Source organism: Globicephala melas, chromosome 7 (assembly GCF_963455315.2).
Source record: "Globicephala melas chromosome 7, mGloMel1.2, whole genome shotgun sequence".
Taxonomy (NCBI): Eukaryota; Metazoa; Chordata; class Mammalia; order Artiodactyla; family Delphinidae; genus Globicephala; species Globicephala melas.
This window is the reverse complement of record NC_083320.1, coordinates 77,468,169-77,492,772: the sequence shown is the minus strand read 5'-3', so window position 1 is coordinate 77,492,772 and position 24,604 is coordinate 77,468,169. Positions and strand designations below refer to the sequence as shown.

Here is a 24,604-nt window from a genome sequence, read left to right as displayed (position 1 = left end):
TTCTGGCAACTAAGTATCATTTGATGGGATCACTAAGGAATTAGAGTCACTTCAATTACATGTTTTATAACAAGGATGTTGTATTTTGCGTTAGAATTTATCAGTTTCGCTTTTAGGTCAAATAGTTTTCATGGATTAACTATAAGGAAACTTGAATTTGTATTGTCTTGTAGGGATCTGAGGTTGTGATAAGACAGTATCTCTATAAGAAATAAGAAATCTAATTTGAGGACATGCTAAACCACATCAATAGCTTTTTATTTAAATAGAAAAATCAAAACTTTAAAGTTGTACTTAAAAAAATCATCATTCATGGAAGTAATTAAAAGTTTTAGATTCTACATTCTCTTGTGAAACATCACTAGTATTTCTGCCAATATCATATGCAGATTTTACTCTGACTTCCATGTCAAGTGTCTGACATGATTAGCAATATTAACTATCATTACGAAGGGACCTCTGAAAATTAAGTCTAGGCAACTTGCCTGTTGCCAAAGCTGTTGTTATATGTTTTGGTTCTAATATACAATAGGAGACTAACCTCAAGCAAGCAATTGGTTACTTCACATTTTCTAAAGATAGATAGTCACTCTCACTTTCTACAAAGTCATGTCATATTTCACAACAGAAAAATGACCTGGCAGCGAGAAAAGTTCAGGGCCCCCTCCCTGCCCCGCCCACCAACCTGCCTTGAGCCTTTCAATAGTGGATGCTAGATTAATTGAAACAAAGCGGGCAGGGATGGAAAAAGAGTCATCCTGGTCAGTCCCACTTTTAAATTAGGATGGTGAAGGAAAAATAAACTTTTTGTTCTTCTGAATCCCAACCTGAAACAGGATTGCCCAAAGTGTCCAAAATAAAAAAATACCTAAGATAATACCAAAGACTATGTGCTATAATTTATTTACTTAAAAAAATCTCCTGCACTGAAGGAAAATAGTATAAATTACATTACCAACCTTCAAAAGTTAGCATGTAAAGAGTATTCTAAACTTCAAACCATTGCCTTTTTTAGAGTATTCTGTAGGAAATTCACAGATCAAAAACAAATACAGGGGTCTCAAATGCACTGATTTATAATATTCTTAAATATTAAAAAAGGAAAGTAACTTAGCTGTGTGGGTTAGCTAAAGCAAAATTTCAGGGATTTTAGTATCTTAACCCTTAAAGGATCATACAATTTTTTACAGCTGAGCAGTTTAAGTAGAAATAAATACTAGTACACACTAGAAGAGAAGATTTAATAATTGATAAAAATGTACAAAAATATTCAAATCAGAAATGCTTCAGAATGTGTACCACGAAGTCAGTACTTCTCAGTGAGGAGGGAAGGTAAAAGACTTCCTCAATGAAAAAAAGCAAGAGAAAGATCGGATTTAAAAAAAAAAAAAAGACAACTGTTAAAGAAATCGTTTAAGTCAACATTGATTTGTTTTAGACAAGGATATTGCAACCATCACTTAAAGTTTGGTGGCACATTCTTTAGTAGGTCCTTAAGGCAATATATTTAAGCTAATTTACAATTTGATTTGATGTTAACTTTTTAAACATCACCTCAAAATAATGCCCTCACAATAGCCTTTTTAAAATGTATTTAGATGTTTCATAAAAAATAATGGTGGCTTTATTATAGTAGTGCTCAATAGCACCACTATAGTTAAGGGTCTACCAGGTTTCCATTAAGAACACCTATGTCTGAGTTCACCTTAAAAGATCATATCGGCTTCAACCAGTTGGATAGTGCACAAAAAAGCAGTTTTATCAGTTGCTGGTGCTTTTTTTGTACTACTAGATATTAAAAAATTTTCATTATATCTTCAAAATCCAACTTCTATAAAGTAAATCAAATCACCTCATGACTTAGACTTTAGAACAAAGTAGAGACACCTGCAGTTATCAGTAAATTGCCACCTTTAATCCATTCTGCAGTGCCCTATGAAAGGGTCACAGAAAGACAGTTATGACTGTATGAAAATATGATTCTTGATACAGAATCAAAAGTTATTTTCAATTTCCTTTGCTTTTTATAAAGTCCACAATAACAATACTTAAATGCACTTTTTTTTCTGTGATATAATTAAAACCCAGTGTTATTTCAGTTGAACTTAAAATAGAATCCCTGGTCTGAATTAGACTTTAAATCATACTGTAAACATATTTGGTATAATTTATTGATCATCATCCAGTTGCTCCAAAAGGGTCCTTCTACGCTTTTCCAATTCCCCTTCACTCAGTTCACTGCCAGAAGTATCCCAATTACCCTGAAAAGACAACGAATACAATTATATTTGTGTCAGGACTCAAAAGGTTAAGTAGTAATGAACCTTTGAAAAAAGAATCCACATCTACGTGGATTCTTTTCCACAAAAACAAATGCATCATAGGGTATGAAGACTGATCTCTTTCCTAAAAGCCTACCAATGGGTTGTTAACTAAGTACTCCTTGGTTACATTAGGGGAGACACTTAACTTAGAATAAGACTTTTATATGGTGTTTACTTTCAGTTTACATTAATATGTAGATCGGGGGAATAGTAAGTACCAGTTTTTCTTCCTCTTAATACAACTGAATATGAAACACCTTGTTTCCATTTAATGGAAGCTGGGTGTTCATTTCCTAAGTATTATATTCCTTGCTATTTTTTCCGATTCTAGGTTGTCCTATACGTGTTTTATATTACATAAAAGTATCAAGCTTTAAGCATACTATTGCGCCCAGATAAAGAAACATTCCAGATTTATGAGGACAATAGTTTGGCTGGAAAAAATTTAAAACAGACAAAAAAACCAAAACAACTGTGAGAAGCAACTTTTCAAAAGTAGATTTTTCACCTATCTTCCTTCCCCCTTCAAGGATTTCATTTAACCTACTGTGAAGAAGAAACTGTTAAGTTGCTAAGTAAGTATAGAGGAAATCATCATTCCTCACCAAGGATGTGCATCAGACTCACCAGTGCAGCTTTAAAAACAAAACAAGAACAAAAAAAACCCTCCACCCTATTCCCACTGAATGAGAATATCCAGAGGGAGACCAGGGCTTAACTACACAATTTAAACTCTCAATTGGTAACTCACAGGCATTATACTTGCTAAGCCCACAGCATTTGTGGAATGAACGGCAAGGTGAAGAAGGCTTGTGTTACTGTGCTCTGGCATACATACACAAACACACATACAGGGGAAACTGAAAACTAATTATGTAATTTGATAATAAAACATTAGATCTGGCTTATTGTATCCTCCTATCTACTTGCCCTCAACTCTTCCCTCCCAATGATTAAAAGCTGCTGGAAAGCTACCTTTTGAAACTGGATTTAGTAACAATGACAACTGTGGATATGGTGGAGGGAAAACCTGATTTGAATCTCTTAAAGTTTATATTCTAAAATTAGGTAGACAATGTCCATTGGTATTTCTTTGTGAGAATGTACAAAGCAGAAGAGTATATCCTTTCTTAGTGGGTTAAACAACTGTTAGAGAATGCTATGTTATTTTTTTAAGGAATATAAAATTTAGGATGCTTAACTTGGGTCATTCATGATCATATACGTTAGAAAACTGTGTGTGAAAAGTAGCTGACATTTTTGTACTATGAAAATGCAGAGATGAAAGAATTCTAAATACTTACAGAATCCTTTCCAGTCTTTTTCTTAGGTGATTTGTGTTTTGACTCTGATCTTTGTCTAGTTCTGTCTTTTTCGCTTTCCCGGTCTTTTTCTTTTTTATCCTTCTCCCGTTCAGCATCTGACTCTGGAGAGTCCTGTGTAAATAAAAAAACAATGTCAGCATTTTGATAAAGAAACCATTCCATTAGAAAAAAGTCCCTATATAGGTAATATTTAAGAACACCCACATATAACAGAGTATGTATGTGTTCCTAGAGTGGTGGAATCTGAATCGATAACCTCAAGGAATTTAAAACATTCCCAAAATTCATGAGATGAAGTTGGTCTTTCCTATGGGAAAGATGACATTCTGATAGGGTAAAATACCACTAAAAGAGCGTCACTAAATTAAGTGTGCCTTCATCACTAAGATTAGGTGTATCTTGATGTGTACCTAAGATTAAGAGCTGAAGGTAAAGGAAAAAGTTTAAACATTTAAACTTGTGGTTCTCAACAACAGCTCAATATATATATATATACAATCACACACCCTTGGGTCTTTCTGTAAGATTACTATAAAAAACCAGAGTGGAAGTCTTAACACTGTGTTATTTTTTTTCAAAGTTCACCAAAAGATTTTAATGAAAGATTAAGGTGAACAACAACTATGAAACTCTTGAGTTTAGGTACATACCTAAACTCTGTTGACTGCATCGGACTAGACAGAAATTTCTACTGCCACTGAGAAAGTGAAGGGCAAAAGCCTAGGTACAGTGTAAAAATTAAGAGTTTGCTTACAGATTTATGTCTTCTCTTCTTGCTTTTCTTCTTATGTTTTTTTGATTTCTTATAACTTCTCTCTAAGCAGCACAAAAAGAAAAGTGTCAGGATTTGAGGACATCCAAGTGTCAATGATTTTAATCAAGTTAAAAGATATGTTTACCAGATTCAGCACTAGAAGAATGTTCTGAAGCAGAACGAGACTCTGATCGCTGTCTTTTTTTCTTTGAATGGCTGTCATCATCATCTGAATCTGATCCCTACACAATACAAATAATTTCATTCATAATGCTGCTAACAAATATTTCAATACACTTATGGTGCCATTTTTAATAAACTTCCTTACTGATCGAGAGCGGGAGCGTTTCCTGTGATGTTTTTTAGATTTCTTAGAGTGTTTCTTATTCTTTGAATGATGATGTTGACATTCATGCTACAGGGGCAAAAGAAAAAAATTTCAGAAGTTCACACTTTAGACAGTACATCATGGAGAATTTTTAAAAGCTTTACAAATAGGTTCTTAGAGTAAAACTGCATTCATTTTGCGTATTTAGGATGTACTCCCCCCTTGAAATGGTGCAAAGAGTTACTTAACAAGGAACAGAACATTTTAACTATCCTGTACCCACTCATTTGGACATCTAAACACAACGTTCAAAAGTATTAATAAAATACTTTTTTTTAGCAATGAGAATGGTGTGGGTACAGTAGGGACAATTGATACCCTCCATAAAGGTATAATCTGCAGAATAGTTACACTACTTTCAAAAACAACAAAATGTTATTCATACGTGGCTTTTCTGATGAACGTGGCTCAGCACTGAAATAAAGAACTACCTCAGAATCATCCATAAAGGAGGTTGGTCTCAGAAATTAAATGCAAAATCAGCTCTTTTCACCCAAGGAGCATTCCCTTCCTAGCCAAGCTTAAGATATCCAAAGGCAATCTAACTACACATGAAATCAGAAAAGGAAATGTTGTCTCTGTGGATTAACTCTGTCACTAAAATAATTATGAGGCTAGTAGGGAAGGAAAAACGCTGCAGTAAAAACTCCTTGCCCCCAAACATATCTAAGCCTTTGAAAATAAATTCTGCTTCAGTTTACGAGTAAGTGGAAACAGAAAATCTGGTTCAGGGATTCTGTCTCTGTCTCTCTCTGTCTCTGTCTCTCTCTGTCTCTGTCTCTCTCTGTCTCTGTCTCTCTCTGTTTCTCTCTCTCTCTGTTTCTCTCTCTCTCTGTTTCTCTCTCTCTCTCTCTCTCTCTCTCTCTCTCTCTCGATTGACTGATTAATTGTTCCCTGACCAAGGATCAAACTGGCGCCCCCTGCAGTGGAAGTGCAGAGCCTTAACCAAAGGACCACGAGGGCAGTCCTCATTCTTTCTTTATGTCACTGAATGTTAACTCTTCTTCCTTTTCTACTTCAAGGCCCACATTATTGGGGTCCAAGTCCTATTCTGATATGTTCAGCTTTTCCCTATGCTGCCATCATTTTGCTCCATTTATGACCTCACCACTAATACCCCCCAGCACAGATCATGAAAGAATCTTGTTGGAGATTCCTGAATTGGGGGAAAATGTTAAGACACTACCTAGAGCAGAGCTTAACAAAATTAAATGTACATTCTAGTGCTCGAGAATCTTGTTAAAATGGTAATTCTGATACAGGATTTCTGCCGATGGGGCCTGAGGTTCTGTATTTCTAACAAGTTTCCAGGTAAAACAGATGCTGCTGGTCTGAAACACACTTTGAGTAGAAAAGATCTATAGGTCAACAGCACTAAATCTAGAGGCAGCTGGGAAACAATATATGGTACATGTGCGACATGTTAACAGAGCAAACTGTTGTCAACAATGATATTCATCAAGAACAATAAATGCAATGCAACAGTCAATTAAGTGACCTGCTATGCCCAATGACCATCGGCAGCACTATAATATTAAGTATGTGCTAACGTTGGCTTGCTGTAACGTATTGGTTTGTCTATAACTGATAGCACAGCTTATTTGTTAAAAGCACTGGCCCTGGAATCAAAAGCCTATGTTGGAATCCCTTCCATGCAAATTACTTTTTCTCTTTGCCTCAATTTTGCTCATCTGTAACTTCATAGGGTTGTTATGAGGATTAAGCTCATATATGAAATATCTGTAAAACAATTAGAACAGTGCCTGGCCCATATAGGCAGCAAATACTACTATTCAAAAATTATTGGTCAATTTAGCATATTTACTATCTCCAAGTGCCCATCTGAAATCTTCATCAAAATACCCTTAATTCAGCTAGTGGAATAACTGCAATTTTATCATTACTTATTATTTTAACAAAAACTTACTACCTTATTCCATTATTTTTCAGAACATCTCTGCGCTTCCAACACATCTAATGTAGTATAATATCTGAAATGTGCTTAAAAGCTGTTTTCTATCTGTTTTACAAGATTCTGATTTCTTTTTAGGTTTACTAAGTCACCCCATTTGACTGCTAAATTGATGAATTTCTGTAACACTGTATAAGTATGAAACAAATATGAAAAGTGTCCACTAAACAGATCTTTAAATTCCCATGCAAGCTTAGTTTGTTTCAATTAAAAGTAATTTCTATAGAATAAACCATTCCCTAATCATCCCAGGTAGTAAGTACATTTGTATAAAATTACTTAAAAGTATAATTTAAAAAACGTACTTTGATCATTCTAAATTCTTCAATTTTTAAAAAATTTTAATGTATTTTGTAATATTTCAGCCACTTACGATAAAACTAAAATTACCTCAAGCACATGCATAAAATCTTTAAATATTCGTTTTCTTTCAGACTCTAGAGTTATATCCTCAAATGCTGGCTCTTTTACAAATCTCTCCCGGATCTGAAAAATTCAGATATGGAATCAATATATGAATACTGAGAAGAGTATACCAATATGACTAAAAGGAATCATAGCAGCAAGTGAAAACTGTGACAGCCCAGCCCCCTCAAAGTGTTTATTTCCTTTCCTCTAGTTATCTCTGTGGCTATGAGAAAGAATTAAAACATTTTTATCTTCGGTTGTAAAGGAAAAAATTTACAAGTATACATACATCTTCCCAGACAGCATCCAATTCTATTGGAGGAGTAGCTTGTTTCAACATACTCTTAAATGCAGATTCTTTTCGTTTCATCTTCCGAGCCTCCTCTTTTTCTCTTTCGCGTTCACGGGCTTCTGCCTTTTCTAGTAACTTTTAGAAAACATATTTAATCAGTTATAATAGTATAATATAATCTGTGTTAACTGAAATAATTCATTATAATTTATTTAAGTATTCTCCTATCATCTATAAGTTAGAGAGCCAATTATTTTTAGGAAAGGAAGCTTACCATCAGCCATCATCTAAGTACATTATATTCTGTTACCTCACCCTGGAAAAGTGTCCACTACTCTGTAAAATACTATTCCTATTCCCTTATTTCAGTAGCTTACATACAACTTAAGTATTTTTGGCCAAATGTATTAAAAACTATACTACTAATCTAGTTGTTCATAACAGTAAAGATGATAACTTACACTATTGAAAGCCAACTTAATATTTCCTGCATCTAATGTGGTTGATCTTTTAGTCGAACTGATTATTGCCACAAAGTCTTCAAAAGTAGTATTTACTTCAACTACAAATCCTTTATCCTAAAAAACAGAAATCTTGTTAATATTAATAACACTAATCAAAGGAACACAGTATCACTTTAAAATATATGGCACGGATTAACAGTTAACAGCAAGTATACTAGTTAATAATACCAAGTATATACTATTTACCTTTAGAATGTCTTTTATTATCTTCTTCTCATCATGATAACGTGCTTTAAGATCCTCAACATAAAACTTGAAAAGGTCAAGTGCAGTTGATCCTAATGAAAAAACTAAAGAAGTCAAAAGCTAGCTCTAATCAAAGAGCTGCAATTACTTTTTTGTTTATAAAACAAAAGAAAGCACCCCCCATGCCCCAACACAACCATGTTTCCCTCTGGCCCATTCCAACTATCATAACTACAAATTAGGAAAGAGAAGAATCTCACCCGGCTGACCAAGCATATTAGTGAATCTAATGTCAGAACTAATTGTTGGATACAATTCCATCCAAGATGACATAGAATGCAGTTGTCCATGTTCATGCAGTTCATCTAAAAATATCTGGGGGAAGGGGAGAACAACAACGAACCCATTATATATTGAAAAGCCATCTTTAAGGACTTTAGAAATATTGGTATAACATGAACGAAGATACATGTTAAAAACAGCTATATTTAAAACTCTTCTGCCAATGTTATCACAAATATGTTTAGGTGCAAAGCATATTTGCTCTTTGATGAAAGTAAAATCAGCTTTTAGGCAAAAAACTATTTTGGACTTCAGAGAAAAGGACTGTTGAAAAGCTACATTACCTTTCCAGGCTTCAGTTTACTGTCCCTTAAGATAGATCATCATTTCCAGTTTGCAAATAACATATACAAATAAAGTCAAAACACTGGATGTTATCTCAAATGATGAGGCTAAAGAATGTGCATGCACATTTACTGCAAAATATACTTTTTGTTTTTAAACATAACGCCTAATGTGTTCTGAGGATTTTTTAATTTAATTTTCTTTTCTAAGAGGAAGATATACAATTTTACTAAAGCAACATACATATAGTGTGGGGAACTAGGACTCAACCCCCATGTCTGATTTTAAAACCTATTTCCTTTCTTCCATATTACTGTTACAACTTAAATTTTTATATGCTCACTTTATCCATTTTTTTTTTTTTACTATTTGCCAACTTTCAGGGCAACATAGTGGGACTTTAGTACTCAGCAATTTCCACATTTCCTATATCCTGAAATCCTTAGGGAGTTTTAATTCTATAAATGTCCCTAAATTAGGGGCCAAATTCTACTCCTAAAATTCTTATACCTGCACTGTTCAACGCCAGCAGTATATAACACACAATGATTTTGAAGGTTTATTACCAAAATAAATAAATAAAAATATATTGGTTGCATGTTAAAAGACAATATTTTAGATATATTGGGTGAAATAAAAGGTTACTAAAATTAGTAAGAAATTAAAATCATGTATGTGGCATACAAATTTTTATTGGGTAGCACTGTCCTGAATGACACCAGACATGTATAATACCACTTCTCTCCAAATAGGAATAAGCATGTCAATTCAGTCTCTATTTCCAAAATTTATTCCTCAAACTTAATTTCTATCCTTTCGTCCTTACCCTTCAACATAATGGGAGCTCAACCCACCCCTGCTGTGTGATAACCAAGGTTCTTCACCTACTCCCTTTTGAGTCCCTAAAACAGCCTAGAAACCATCTTCAATGATGCTCTCTAGGATCTTAAAATCTACTTCATCATACCTGCTTTGCTAGTATTTGTTTCACTTCTAGGTTGCTGATAAAGTCATAGAATTTCGACACTGAATCCATTTCAGTAGTGAATCTCCTAACTTGAATGAAAATTAGAAATCACCTGAGATTTTTTTAAAGAAAATATGAATTAAAATAAAGATATTTGTAATTTATTTCTTAAAACTCACCAGGTAAGTTTTATGTGAATTCAGGTTTGAAAACCATTATGCTAAAACTGTATGGCTCTTTCTCTCTTTTATTTACTAACCCCACCTTGGGAAGGGGAGGAGAAGATGGAAGCCAAGTTGCTTCAAAGATGGCTGAGGCTGGTTATTTCTCCTTCCCTTAGAGGAGAAGGCTCCCAACGTTGGCACTAATGACATCTTGGAGCTCGTAAACTTTTTTGTTTTGTTTTGGGGGGGGGGGTTGGTCCTGTACATTGGATGATGTTCAACAATACCTCTGGTCTCTACCCAACTAGATGCTAGTAGCAACTTCTCCCCAAATCATGACCATCAACAAAAGCACTAGTTGAACACCACTCACTGCCTCAGGCCAACTCAATAATATGTCTTTTCCCTCATCTTCCTTCTTTTTGTCTCCTCATATAAGGTTCATAATGTAACTACTCACATATGCTTGAATAAACCTTCAAAGATTTTATTTAATAACAGAATACCCCTATCCTTCAATTCTTTCTTCATCCTCTCCCTTTTTTTTTTTTTTTTTTTGCAGTACGCGGGCCTCTCACTGTTGTGGCCTCTCCCGTTGCGGAGCACAGGCTCCGGACGTGCAGGCTCAGCGGCCATGGCTCACAGGCCCAGCCGCTCCACAGCATGTGGGATCTTCCTGGACTGGGGCACGATCCCGTGTCCCCTGCATCTGCAGGCGGACTCTCAACCACTGCGCCACCAGGGAAGCCCCATTCTCTCCCTCTTGACTGGTTCTCTCTTACCAAAGAAAAGCCACACTCTTAACCCTGAAAGTACTCTTGAACTGTCTTATCAAAACATCAGAGAAAGGTCTGATTTTGCCTCTATTTACCTTTAAACTATTTCGCAACTCTTTAACTTCCCCTAGATGTCGACAGTCACTGACCTTAAATGTCACATCTAACTATAGTTCTTTCAGTCTTATTTCATAAAGAATCTCAACATTTGCCACTTTTGGTAAATTACCTTAGGTGGTATCTCAATGAATCATGTGAAGAAATGGTAAAAACAAAACCACAGATTGTAGTCCCCCTCCCCGTCCCAATTTGATTCATTAGGTCTCAGTGGGGTTCTAAGAGTTTGCCTTTCTAATAAGTTTCCAAGAGACAGTGACATGCTGGCCCATACTTAGAGAACTGCCCGAGGCCATTAGCTTTCTCTGCATGATTAGGGTATGTTATCCCCATGACCACATTTCAGCTTGGAAGAAGTTGAAATGGTAGTTCTTTTAAAAACCAATGCTGTGGGACATCCCTGGTGGTCCAGTGGTTAAGAATCCGCCTGCCAATGCAGGGTACACGGGTTCAAGCCCTGGTCTGGGAAGACTCCACATGCCGCGGAGCAACTAAGCCCGTGCACCACAACTACTGAGCCCACGTGCCACAACTACTGAAGCCCACGCGCCTAGAGCCCGTGCTCCGCGATAAGAGAAGCCACCGCAATAAGAAGCCCGTGCACCGCAACGAAGAGTAGCCCCCACTTGTCGCAACTAGAGAAAGCCTGCGCACAGCAACAAAGACCCAATGCAGCCAAAAAATTTAAAAAATTAATTAATTAAAAAATGATGCTGGAGTTCTACTCGTCTCCTTCACATTCAGCTGAAAATTCAGTCACGTTACCACAAGTAGCTATAAACGAGGCTATAAAACTTAGATTTTAACTAAGGAGCCATGTGCCTAGGAAGGGGAGAACAGATTTTCACGAGGTTGATTATACTCTTCTGCAACCACTTAGCTTTAATATCTCTTATGAAGCTTTTGCAATGGTTTAAAATAAGGAGAACTATAAGGTAAAATATAACAAAAATAAGGAAATCTGGGTCACAGAAAATATAAGAGAAAGTACAATGTCAATACTGAAACTGGAGAACGTGGGTCAGAAATCCTAATATAAAGGCCACAAGCATCTTTTGCTAAGCCTAAAATATGGCTTTTATGTGTCTGGCATCGTTTCTGATTACTATTGATATAACTGGTATTAGCATGTTTTGCTTCAGATATTCAGCTCAGTAATTTTCCTCTGCTACTATACCTCCTTTAAAACGTATATTCAAAACTTAAAAGAGACCTACTGAATCAAATTCTGGGGGTGAGGCTCAACAGTCCCTGGTTTTAACAATACTCCGAATGATCCTTTGGGAAACCACTAAGAGGAAACCACAGAGAGTAGTAAATGTTACGTTTTTATGGAATGAAGACTGCAATAATGCTATTGGCTATGGCATTTAAGATGATTAATGATCTTTGGCACCATGGTGAGTTTTCTAAAAGCCCTCTAAGTGATTCTGATACATGCTAAGTTTTGAGAACCACTGCCTTAGGAGATGACAATGTGCTCTACCCTAAACCAAAACAACTGTTCTTTCAAGAAATAAAACCTCTTATTTAAGTCACTGTAATTTAGCACTTACCCTAATACAGTGTTTAATGAAAGAGACCCAGTGATTAAAACACAGCATAGATTCAAAGTCTGGCTCCACTACTCAGTAGCTGAATTTGGGCAAGTCACTTCATCTCTCTAAGCCCATTTCCTTACCTATATAAATGGACATAACAAAAATAGTACCTACTATCATAAAATAAGGCTATCATAAAAAGAGGTTATAAATTTTAAATGCACAGCAATAAGCAATAATGCTAACTGCTATTATAATTATTATTGAAATGGAAATTTGGTGAAATATAAAATGCAAAAATTCATTGCTCTGTGATAGGCTCCATTACTGAGAGACTAAAAGTGATACTTGGAGGTCAAAATAAGCCACTGGCCTATATAAAGAACATGTAATTTTAGCTCCTCTGTATAGTGTTTAAAAATTATGGCCCATCCTCAAAACCATTCTCTAGAACCTAAAAATCAATTAGTACTAATAACTCATCACACATTTTATTTTCAGTCCCCCCTCATGATATCTATTCCTCTTTCCCAAGTGAAACCTTATCTATCAGTGCTCACTTTAAATACCAAATCTGCTATAGCCTTCCATGTTCCCCTAGCCTGAAATAGCTACTGTCCTTAAGTGGATTCATAACTAAATATAGAAATTAAGAGTTAAATTTGTATGGATCCTCTGCAAAAGCCCAAGTTAATGATCTGAGATCAAGATTCTCAAAATTGTTTACATCACTATTACAGGTCTTTAACCATATTATACAATTAAGCTAGAAAACAGAGCTTTTAAAATTACCTGAAAAGATTCTCTGTTTTTACGCTGTCGTCGCCTTTCCCGAAGCAAACTCTTCTGTTTTTCTTCTTCTTCTTCCTTTTCTAAAGCCCGAATGTGTTCTTCAAAGCAAATTAACGCATCTTCTTTATCCATGTCTAGAATTTTTTTCAGTTAAAAAAAATTAAAACGTCAAATATCAGTAAAGAAAGCAGTTTACTTATTTGCATTAACTCCCTACAAAGTTCAAATTCGTTTTACCAAAATATTTATATTTAAACTCAAATATGACTTCTAATTATCTAAATAGGAAGTGTTCAAGGAAAATTTATTTATAACTTTTTTTTTTTTTTGGGCCACGGTGTGCGGCTTGTGGGATCTCAGTTCCCCGATCCAGGGATCAAACCTGTTGCGCCCCCTGCAGTGGAAGTGCGGAGTCCTAACCACTGGACCGCCAGGGAATTCCCATATGAAAAATTTCAAAAAGACCTCATTAAATCATAGCCCCCGAATCCGAGGATGAAACATAGAAAACACATATGACACAAGTAATAAAACGAAAATAAAACTGCTGTGATAAATTTGTCAGCAATATCAGAATTACCCAAGGAGTTTTTCAAAGTACAGAATTCTAGGCCCTCCCTCAAACTTACTGAAGTATGGTATTCAAAAGGATAATCAAGAAAGCTGTAATTTAAAAAGCAACTAGGTAGATCAGAAAAAGACAGAACTTGGGGAAGCTTACTGTAAAGTAATGCTAATCCATTTTTTGCCTTTTGCAAGCAAATCTCTAAAGTCATTACCTCGAGAGGACAGCATGAGTAAAATGTGGTTATTAATTTGGTTCCCACTAAGTCACATATAAATGGCAAGGGACAATTTCAGGCTTTACCTAATAAACATTTGAAGAATACCTGATAAAGCTAACTTCAGATTTTGGGGGAAATATTTTGTCCTGAATCACAAAACTCAATTAGAAAGAAATATCCTATTTGGAAACAAACAAAACAGCTTTTCAGGGATGGACAAACAATTATGTAAAATTCAGTTAGTGATTGCATAAAAAAAGTGACCATTCTTCGCTGCTAGACAACTTTTAAAAAACTGTTCCTTCCACTTAGTCATCATTCTTACTCTGTAATTCTTCATCTTCTGCAAAAGTTGGATTATCCATCAGATACTGCTGGGCTTCAGACCAAGTAGTAGAGTATGTCACGTTAGCCATGTTGTCAAGTATGTTTTTTAAGGCTTCCCAATTTCTCTTTCGCAACTGCTTTGCTTGTTCCTAAATCAAAAATATGAATATATGTTTTGAATTTCAAATAAAGTATGACATATAAACTGTAATTAGTGAAGGTTTCTTCACATTCTAACTGATGTCCAAATTTCAAATGTTACCCATTTACTTTAAATATCAACACTCTTTACCTTTCCAGTGCTCTTGCCTAACTGCTTGGCTCTTACCTTCAAAATTTTTTTTTAACCTCTCGTCTAAAGCTGGAATCCCACCTCCCTCACCCCCTTGCAAAATCTCTCCTCCCACAACTATGCATTGTAGACACTGTCCAAACGAAAGTTACAAATCACACAACAGGTAAATGATAATGTGTTCAACCACTTTCAGCTATGTTCAAATTTTTGTCAATACTACTTACATTTCTGTAAGTCTCTTGGAAGATTGGACAGCATACAACTTAGTGCATAACAAAACAGAAATGAGCAAAAGTAAATGTATTTGTAGCATAGTATTTTAGTGTTTTAAAACACTATCCTACAAATACATTTTAATGGTAATAATTACACATTACTGCTGTTCTTGTAAAATAATCATAAATAAATGCCTTATAAGCAAAAACACTGAGCATTTTTTCAAACCAACAAGCTAAAAATAAGTATTTTTCAAAGTGGGCATAAGACAGCCAATTAATGACAACCTAAGTATCAGCTGCACAAATCTCTACCTACTATGTTCACATCAGTACTTATTATTATAGGAGCTATTTTTAAATGTAACTTCTAATAAATAGATCTGTTGCACCATATAAACTAAATAAACCAACAAAAATGAACATGTTATAAAGTAACTCCTAAACAGGATGAAGAAAATCTTGTTTTATCAATAAACACCAGTAAGAGTGAATAATACCTTTTCTTTTTTTGAAAGAAAGAATAAAACATCTTCATAGATTTCAAGACGATCACGTTCTGATATTGCATTCCAGACTTCCATCTCTCCAAACATTTGCTCTGCTTTTCTGTTTGTTAAAAAGATTAAATGTTACTCTATACTATACCATAAAAATTTTAAACCATTTTAATTTTATTCTAAATTTAATACCACCAAATGAACACTCTTTTCCACTCTTAAGTCCATGATTGTATTATAAAAGAAAACTTTTGTATAAATTTTGTTGGTTTCAAATAAACAAGATGTGGTTTCACTGGTTCAAAAAAAAAAAAAAAAACTTTTGGATAATTAAGAAAAAGAACAAAACAGCTTAGGCCTTGTTTTCTCCTTTAGAGATAGAGGAGATAATTCCAATTGAGCAATGTTTTGTAGTTAAGACTACCTGTACTTCTCAGGGTAGCGACAAACTGCCCATGGAACTAAATTACAGACTTCAATAACTGTAAGAAATTTAGTTAACAGATAAAATAGGACTATTGAAAGAAATGGAAGAGTTCTTCACTAAGGCTTTTCTGGAAAAGTGGGGAAAATAAGAAAACACATAGGGAAAATGAACGTAACAGCTTATTGCAAAGATGTTAATAATGAATTACAATTTTAAATAACAAAGCACTCCAAAAAGAAGAATGCTATATAAATGTAAATTTTCAAAAATGCTATATACATAATGAAAATAGCCTATTTCTATTCCACAAATACAAAAAAATCTGAATTCTTTTTTTTTTTTTAACATCTGTTTTGGAGTATAATTGCTTTACAATGATGTATTAGTTTCTGCTGTAAAACAAAGTGAGTCAGCTATACATAAACATATATTCCCCTCTCTCTCCCCCAACTTGCATCTTGAATTCTTATATTAAGGAGAAAGGAGTCAAGCTTTCATTATGAAATAAAGTCTTTCTCCCTTTTTTATTGCAGTCCCTAATTAAAAACTCAGTAAGTCTATGAATTCCACATTTAACTACTGATTTACCTTTTACCTTATGAAACTGTCACATTCACAATCATTTAGCTTTAATGAACATCTGAATCAGTTACTGCACTTGGTAAAAAGTCTGACACAGAAACAGTACAGTAAACATATACCATGATCAGTAAAAATCTTACTTGTATCTAGTTGTGGAAGTCATTTTTTCATGATTTTCAAGAAAACGCTGAAAGGATTCCTTAGCCTCTTTGTATTTGGATCTTGCTTCTTCTTTTTCTTCTTTCTCTGTCTGGACTTTATAAGCATTAAAGGCCTGCTTTTTTTCACTCAACTTTGCTAAAGCACTAAATAGAAAAATATCATATAAGAGTAAATGAACGTAAGATGATCAAGTGTTAGTGCTTTGAAAAAACAATAAATTTCATTCACAAATTAAGAAAATGTCAGTAAGTTATTAAAGATAGCAAATAATTACAGAAAATAATTTCTACTTTAAAAATAATTCTAACATCTATAGCAGGGTGCCCAGACTATATGACAAGCCTTTTAACTTTTTTGGTTCTTATCAGACATAAAGCAACTCAATTATTGGTATCCAAAATAACAGAAGACCATGGAGTGAAAAGTTGTATTATTTTACATAATTTAAATTTTCTAGGCTTAGTTTGCTCAAAGTGGAAAGTAAATTAAAAAAAGTTACCTGTATCGTGGATCATTAATGATCATTTTCATAGCTTGCTCCCATGAAGCATTAGATGGTACCCGCTGAAAATCATTTAATGAGAAGTTAAAATTTCACACAAATATAGTAAGTCATACAACAGAGAACAAAGTATAATACTCACTGCAAACATCAATCACTTCCCTTTGCAGGAGTTTGAAAAAAGGTCTAAAAAATAATTCATTGAAGCAAGCAAATCTGTGTAATGTATCTATAGACTAAAAAGAACAACTGAAATTTAAACAGACCATGAATACTTCTTTCTCAGACTATTGATTAGAAGACAGAACAATTTTTATGAATAAAAAACCTTATATTAAATACTGAGGTGGAATGTGCTGTGTAGTACCTTACACATTCTTTTTGGTTGAAAGTCAGTTTCTCAAAGTTAAAAAGAGAAAAAAGACAACTTTAGCTAATTTTCAGTCACAGCCGTTTATAAGATTAGTATTTTTAATAAAAGCATCAAGGTACAAACTGCACTGAAGGATAATTTCATTTATTAGATACTTAAAATAAAAATCTCTATTATAAATACCTTTTCCTTCAATAATTCTTTAAATGCTTGCTTTGCTTCCTCCTTTGTATTCCAAGTATATGTTTTTTTTGCTGGTTGGCTTTCTTCCTCCTCCTTTTTGGGAGTAAAACTAGAGAGAAATTTATACACTGTATTTACAATTTAAATAAACACTTGCTTCATTTAGGAAAATAATATTTTATTATTATTTGTTTGCTGTTGAGGTAAACAAATAAACTTATTTGACAAGTTTAGAATAAAGTCTCCATGAGACACATTTAATGCAACATAAAGAAATAAAAGTACTATATAGTTTTTTCCTCTAACATTTGGTTATTAAGACCTTGTACAAAGGCTAAAATAAACATTTATACTACAACACTAGTTTCACTAGCCCACAAGTTAATACTTTCAAATGGCTTATAAAACTTATTCAGCGTCCTCATTTTAGTGTCTTAATAATAGGATTTGGACAAGTGTGCATAAAATATAAAAAAGATGTAGAGATCAATCTAAATCGGGATTGGCAAACTACAACCCATGGGTCAAATCCATCCTGCTGCCAATTTCTGTAAATACAGCTTTACTGGAACATGGCCCTGCTCAAGAGTTTGCATACTGATTATGGCTGACTGCGTACTACCACAGCAGAATTGAGTCATTGTGACAGACTGTATCACCAACAAAACCAAAAGTATTTACTCTTTGAAGGTTTATGAAAAAGTCTGCTAACACTGATCTCAAACAGAAAGAATTACCCAAGAATTGTCAACTGTACTTATTTGAGGGATCTTTATGAAAAAGTTGTATAATCTTAACATTTCTTCCTTTATAGAAGAGAATGCAGGAAAAGACAAATCAAAAAACAAACCCCACCCCCCACCTTTAAGTTGAATGCATATTCTGGAATACATACTAATAAAAAATACAATTAATTCATACCCTCTGAATCAAGTAACCTTACTTTGGAGTATTTATTTAAAATCATCAAAAATATTGTAAAGAGCACAGCCAAAAGTTACGAGCTGTAAATGATCTACGTTCAAAGTAATTAAAATCAAGTTCATTATACTGACTCAAGTACTATAATAAGGAAACAAAAAAGGAAGCAGAAAACAGTTGTTTGTTAAAAATGTGAAAAACAAATTATTGTGAAAAAATACAATAGGTATGAAAAGATGTAAAACAATATTATTCTAGAAGGGCTAAATGTCTATCAGTAGGAGAATACTGAAATTAATGTATATATAAATAATATCATGTTGAATATTAATTATATAAATAATAATAATCAACACGATAGGATTGGATCTCTACTGATGTAGACATCTCTGATATATTTTTAAAATTTAAAATATGCATGTATTTTAAATGCACAAAAAAGGAAGAAGGATATAATTAAAATGTTAACTCACTCTTTTACGCCTTCAAATATACTATATAGATATCTTTTTAAACTTCTAAAACATCAGAAAAAATTATAAAGCTATTTTCATACTTTGGAAAATGAACATTAAAATTAATCAAAAAAGTTTATAAAAGGGGGTAGGAAGATGAAATCAATATACTTAAATATTAAGATGGGTGATCATGTTTGGATCTTGACATCATGATTTTTTAATATTTTTTAATATATGTGGATATCTTTAAAATCAAGAAGCACAGCTCAAGGTTACTTTTTATAGCTATAAAAAGCACAGCCATATGAAATATTACTAGATCATAGGGTACATACAAACTGTAAACTTAGAGATACAGCTATTTGGCCTTATTAAAAAGTTGTACCAATTTAACCTAACAGTTTTCCTGTACACTGTTAAGTGTTATCTTGATTTTTGTCTACTTGATTTTTGCTTGTTTGTTCAATACTGAACTACAGCAACTTCCCTGCAGTGCTGTAGTAAGCCATATTTCAGAATGAAATAGAAAGAAAATCAATAATTCTGATCCTGTCTTTACTTAAAATTTTATTCTATTAATCATGGGATTTTTGCATTGATTTTGATTTAAAATACTGCATTTTGATTACTAAGTTTTTGGCACCCCTTCAAATTTGTCTCTTACCCTATCACCAGCTCTGCTTCCTAAACTTGTGTGGATTAGTTTTGCAACAGTTTGAAAGCATGACCCCACAAAACTCAATCTCAAAAATTATCCATTATCTAAAGGCTTATGTTTTGATTCTCAAAAAACTTTTATTAAACATTTAATGGCCACTGACTAGATCAGCAATTTCTTATATTAATGAAGTCTGGTACTGATTTGCAGAAAACAAGTTACTAAACTTACTCAGCTACAGTTTCCTGCTTAGATGTTTCTTCTCCAGTATTACTAGACACTTCAACACTTTGATCCTGAACAGCAGGGGTACTAGTAAGTTGTGCTTGTTCTTCAGTCGAAATTGTTACTGTATTTTCATTATCTACAACAGTAGCAACAATCGAAGTAACCTCAGGCTCAGGAACAACTGGAACAGTTCCACCCACAGTACTAGAAGCAGAGGTGGAAGCACTTGCATTGGCTGCAGCAGCAGCTGCTGCTGCTGCAGCTGCTGCAGCAACAACAGCAGCTGCTGCTTCTGCAGCAGCCATGGTGCTCATTGTGGTTGGAATTTCTGTTGTAGGAACTGGGGCTGTTGATGTGGTGCACTCTTCTTGTTTACTATGTATTTAAAAAAGAGAAAGCTAGTCAGTTCATTATGAATAATTGCAAAGCCAAATAAAGTTAGTTTTAAATTATCATAAAATCAAATGAATAAGAGAAACTACTATAAGGGAAAAACGGCAGTGCTGCCAAACTATTAAGCCATTCAAAAAGATTAAAACCACAGTATGAAACTGAATTACTTTGATTTAATTCAGCAAACATTCGTGATAATGTATGATAGGCACTCATGCAACAATCTGCATTTCCCAAAGTCCAATAACTGTTTTCATTTACAAAATGTCCTATCAGATTGTATTATGCCATAAAATTTGACCTATATCATTAATTTCATTTCACCCATTAAAAGGAAAACCTGAGTAAAGGAAGGGAGATAATACTGATACAATACTTCATCCGTTCCCAAATTAATTCAAATCAAATTTTGGACTTTTCTGTAACAGTTTTTGTTAAGAATGCTGTCCAAATTCTAATAACCGTCTAGGAAAGCATCAAGTGTGTATCTTGAGTAAATCTCTCTTTCCCTACCCCAAATCCTCTGAAGACATCAAACTATCAGGCCTACCATGCTAAATACTATTTATACAGTTAAAACAAGGATGTTATAGGAGATACTAAATTTGTAAATATGTACTGATGTCCAAAACTGCTTACCTGCTTTCTTCAGCTTTGATCATTGCTATTAAAGAGAAAAAAAGAACAGTTACGTACTACATAGCTTTTAAATACAATCAATGAAAACAGACTTTAAAAGGAGATAAAAGTTCTATACAGTAAGATTTACCACCCTTTAAAAAAAAAAATAACTACATTTATAGAGCAAAGGTTCTGTAAATTCCAGGGCAGCAATTAAAGAATAAAAACAAACTTTAAATAACAGCAAGTTTTAGGAAAGCTTCTTCCCACAATGCTACTTTCTCAAAGGCTGTTGGCTACTGCAAAAACTCCCTGAAAGTATCTGCATAATTCTGGAATAAAATAGTTACTTTCCCCAGGGATAAAACTACTTGTTTTTTGTTTTTTTTAAAGATACTAAATTCAAAATGGGGTCGAATGTATGTTATGAAATTCCAGCACATATATACTAGCATTGACAGGTAGATAGATAGTTATGCACACCAACTATTTGTAATAGGGTTATATCAGAAATGAGCTTGATATTTCTTACATGAATGAACTCAGAATCTACCTATCTACAATATTATTATTAGCCAATGCTAGTATAGAAGTATAAATTGAGCTTTAAAGATCTGTACTCAATATTTCAGCTTTCATTCTAGTTAAAGTAAATTTTCCTTTATGGGTAACAAAGATATCTCATTTATTCAGCATTATTAGGGAATGAGGTGCTCCATGTAAATGATAATATAAGCTTAACTCTATGAAAATATTTTTAAAACTTATCCCCTTTTAAAGGAAATCTGTTTAGTATGGCTGACAAAACATACTAAAGGGGTTATCATTACGAATTAACAAATATTTCGGATAATGACCATCCAAGCTAATGAGATGACACAGGGAAAAGGTAAATAGACGTAAGACCAAGTGCCTTTAAGAAATTTTTATTCTCACTTTCCTGTCAGAAGTTGTTATACGTTGCAGACTACTTTATTAGCCCCATTCTCCTATAATCTGTTGCTTCTAAGCCAATAGTTTATGACACCAGATTCTATTAGAAGAGTAAAAGAACTAAATTCTCAATTCCTACTCTGAATCTCTGCTACTTTAAGCCCTAGGTTTTATATTACGTAGTATTTCTAGATTCTCAGGGATATTCTGAATAGTTGAGGATGTTGGAAAATTCTCCTTTTGTAAGTGAGGCATAGTATTCTATTTACTTTAATTCTCCCATAATAAACATAAAGGCTATTCTGCAGTGTTGTGCTAAAATAAAATCAGCATTAAATGTAGAGTCTTACACTATATTAACAAAATTTTAAATGATAAGAGTTCAAGGTTCTCTGCTATCTGCTGAGTTGTCACATATTCCATGTGTGCACCAACACTCATAGCTGTCTTTAGAAATATCGTATATGATGTTTTTGTTCAATTTTCCAATAGTAAATGATGTTTTTTGTTTAAAAAAGAAAGTAAAAAGTACAATGTTAAAAGCTACAAGCTCATTTATAATATAACCCTTAAATGAAAGGAATTCTTTGAATTAGAGATTTCTCACTGCAGATTTATCCAATTATGGTTAGTGAACATTCGTGACATACTCTTAAAATGTTAAATAATGACAGAAAATGAATTATCAAAGCAGCTCACCATGCAGGTTTGATTTTGTAATAAGACTTCCAGCAACAATGGTATTCTGGTATCCTAGTTTCAGTGGAATCAAATCAAATAAAAATCTATTTAAAATCTATAGAACCGAGTTCTAGAGCAACAAGAAAATAAGAGCCCATAAAACTGTTACACCATTTAAAACGTTCTAATCACTTAATTAAAAAATATAAGGCCTTTGTTTGAACAATCCTATTTATGAAGGACTGTTCCAATGTGAATGACATATATACATAAAAAAGTAACATTAAAAATTATCTTTCCCTGTTTTACCTTCAAGATCTTCAAGTTCTTTAGGTTTCGCCCAGCGGGATTCTTTCGTTTGAGAATTGTAATAGTAAGGCTTTCCAGAGTCAGATTTGTACTCCTTCCAAGGGCATTTAGATAGAAGTTGCTAAAGCAAAATAAAAACCTACAGTTAACAGTAATATACTTAGCATCTTTCATCATTTACATCACTGTTTTTACTACATACTATCAACCCATACAATTCTAAAGCTTGCGAGATGGTGATAATATAAGCTACCAACTATAGGACACTTACTAACTAATGTTATTTGAATACATTATGTTTGTCTAAGGTAATGTACCTATTAAGGGGCAAAGACAAGATTCAAAACCAGGTCTATCTGAATTTCAAACCCTATGTGCTCTTGCCATTTACATCCCACCATAGGTAAAAATTACCATCCATATTTCACAAACAGGCTTCTTAAATACTAATACAAGTAGGAAAAACATAAAATTTGGAAGAAACCAAAGTCTGATCTGGTTATGCTTAGATTTCAGTTTCACAAACAATTTATTACAAACCTATGTGAACTACCTTATGTAAGGAAGCATTGTTATGTATGATATACTTAAAACCTAATATACAGAACGTGTTAGGGTGGAACGAGAATGCTACTGAAAACTCAAATTTAATCAGTGTCTTGGGCAAATATCTATGTCAGTATTGGGATAAATAAAAAATTTTATCATCTGCCAACTTCCCCTCCCAAGTACTGGTGTTCTATAATTAGTGTGGTGGCCTGGAAAATATTTTTACCTCCTCAAATTCTTAATTAAGAGAAGGAAAAAAAGAATATGCTGCCTACTAGGAAAAACTTCAAGTATAGCTTTGAAATGCCAGATCAGCTCTTACTTAGGACTCCAGACTTCCTAATTAAACCACAGGTAATATTGCTTACTTAGTTTATTCCTTCAATCTTATTTTCATATCTGTATATTTTGAATGGTAAAATTTACAACATAAAATTAAATATACATACTTTGGGGGGGGATATTTTCCAAAGAGACAATTTCCCATTCTAAAAGATGGAAGTATTTGTATTTGTAATTTAACTTCATCTCCATTATCCTAGCCCCACTGGAAAAATGTAAGAGCCCAGTAGACGATATCTGAAATCACTCAGGTTTGCTATAAAGAGGAAAACAAATAAAGGGCAAGCAGAGAGAGAGTACTTTTTTTCTTCCAATTTATTCTTTAAATACCTTTCTTAAATTGATACCACCTGACAAAGGTTCCTGAGCAGGGGCAAATATCAGTAAACAAAACTGGTCTGCCTATAGAAGGGAATGAACTTTATTTGTCTTTTTGCTGATTGGTGTGACTGTATAAACCCTTTTCTCCTCTGAATGCCTTTGTACCATCCTTTTCTGATATAAGCAATACTATTCTTTGGAAAGCCAAATACCCACCAAAATCCTAAAAAAAAAAAAAAAAAAAAAAAAAAGACCCAATCTATTTAATCTCTAAATTCCAGTCCTCAAACTTTCACCTCAGCAGGAGTTTTAAGATCATCTGGTTTCTCCCAAGTAGACTGTTTGGTTTCAGTATTATAGTAGTAGGTCCTTCCATCAGGTGATTTATGTTCAGTCCACATTGATTTCTAAAGAAAAATAATTATAAAAAGATTTAAATTATTTAACAGTGCCACTGTAAATAAATATCAGTATCATTAGTTTCAAAGCAATATATGAAGAAATTAAAAGTATAAAATGGGCATACTTTTGACAGTTATTTAGAATAATTGACCAATGCAAGCAGGGAGGTAACTGAAAATAGAATATCTAACCCAAAGAATATTTACATCAAGTTGGACAAAGTTCTAAATTGACATGCCATAAAGATGCGGGCATCAAAATCAGAAAGGATGCCTTTGTA

The 24,604-nt window shown here is 33.6% G+C and overlaps 1 protein-coding gene across 8 annotated transcripts in view; it reads right to left on the bottom strand.

Annotated features, from left to right (window-relative positions):
• Nucleotides 1-1,227: 1,227 nt before the first annotated feature.
• Nucleotides 1,228-24,604, bottom strand: part of PRPF40A (pre-mRNA processing factor 40 homolog A) — a 54,726-nt gene continuing 31,349 nt past the window's right edge. For 2 of the 8 annotated variants that reach the window (XM_030852769.3, XM_030852775.3), the window contains exons 6-26: nucleotides 24,219-24,329; nucleotides 22,711-22,831; nucleotides 22,420-22,473; nucleotides 20,806-20,830; nucleotides 19,777-20,148; nucleotides 17,509-17,617; nucleotides 16,950-17,014; nucleotides 16,429-16,593; nucleotides 15,280-15,388; nucleotides 14,268-14,418; nucleotides 13,158-13,291; nucleotides 8,434-8,548; nucleotides 8,174-8,277; nucleotides 7,925-8,041; nucleotides 7,461-7,598; nucleotides 7,154-7,249; nucleotides 4,732-4,818; nucleotides 4,549-4,645; nucleotides 4,404-4,465; nucleotides 3,629-3,760; nucleotides 1,228-2,261 (exon numbers count right to left, since the gene is read on the bottom strand). In XM_030852769.3, the coding sequence (XP_030708629.1) occupies nucleotides 2,169-2,261; nucleotides 3,629-3,760; nucleotides 4,404-4,465; nucleotides 4,549-4,645; nucleotides 4,732-4,818; nucleotides 7,154-7,249; nucleotides 7,461-7,598; nucleotides 7,925-8,041; nucleotides 8,174-8,277; nucleotides 8,434-8,548; nucleotides 13,158-13,291; nucleotides 14,268-14,418; nucleotides 15,280-15,388; nucleotides 16,429-16,593; nucleotides 16,950-17,014; nucleotides 17,509-17,617; nucleotides 19,777-20,148; nucleotides 20,806-20,830; nucleotides 22,420-22,473; nucleotides 22,711-22,831; nucleotides 24,219-24,329 (2,457 nt within the window). In that variant the 3' untranslated portion in view covers nucleotides 1,228-2,168. The remainder of the gene's footprint in view (nucleotides 2,262-3,628; nucleotides 3,761-4,403; nucleotides 4,466-4,548; nucleotides 4,646-4,731; nucleotides 4,819-7,153; nucleotides 7,250-7,460; nucleotides 7,599-7,924; nucleotides 8,042-8,173; nucleotides 8,278-8,433; nucleotides 8,549-13,157; nucleotides 13,292-14,267; nucleotides 14,419-15,279; nucleotides 15,389-16,428; nucleotides 16,594-16,949; nucleotides 17,015-17,508; nucleotides 17,618-19,776; nucleotides 20,149-20,805; nucleotides 20,831-22,419; nucleotides 22,474-22,710; nucleotides 22,832-24,218; nucleotides 24,330-24,604) is intronic. The other 6 variants (XM_030852770.3, XM_030852776.3, XM_030852771.3 and 3 more) reach the window with 3 other exon arrangements.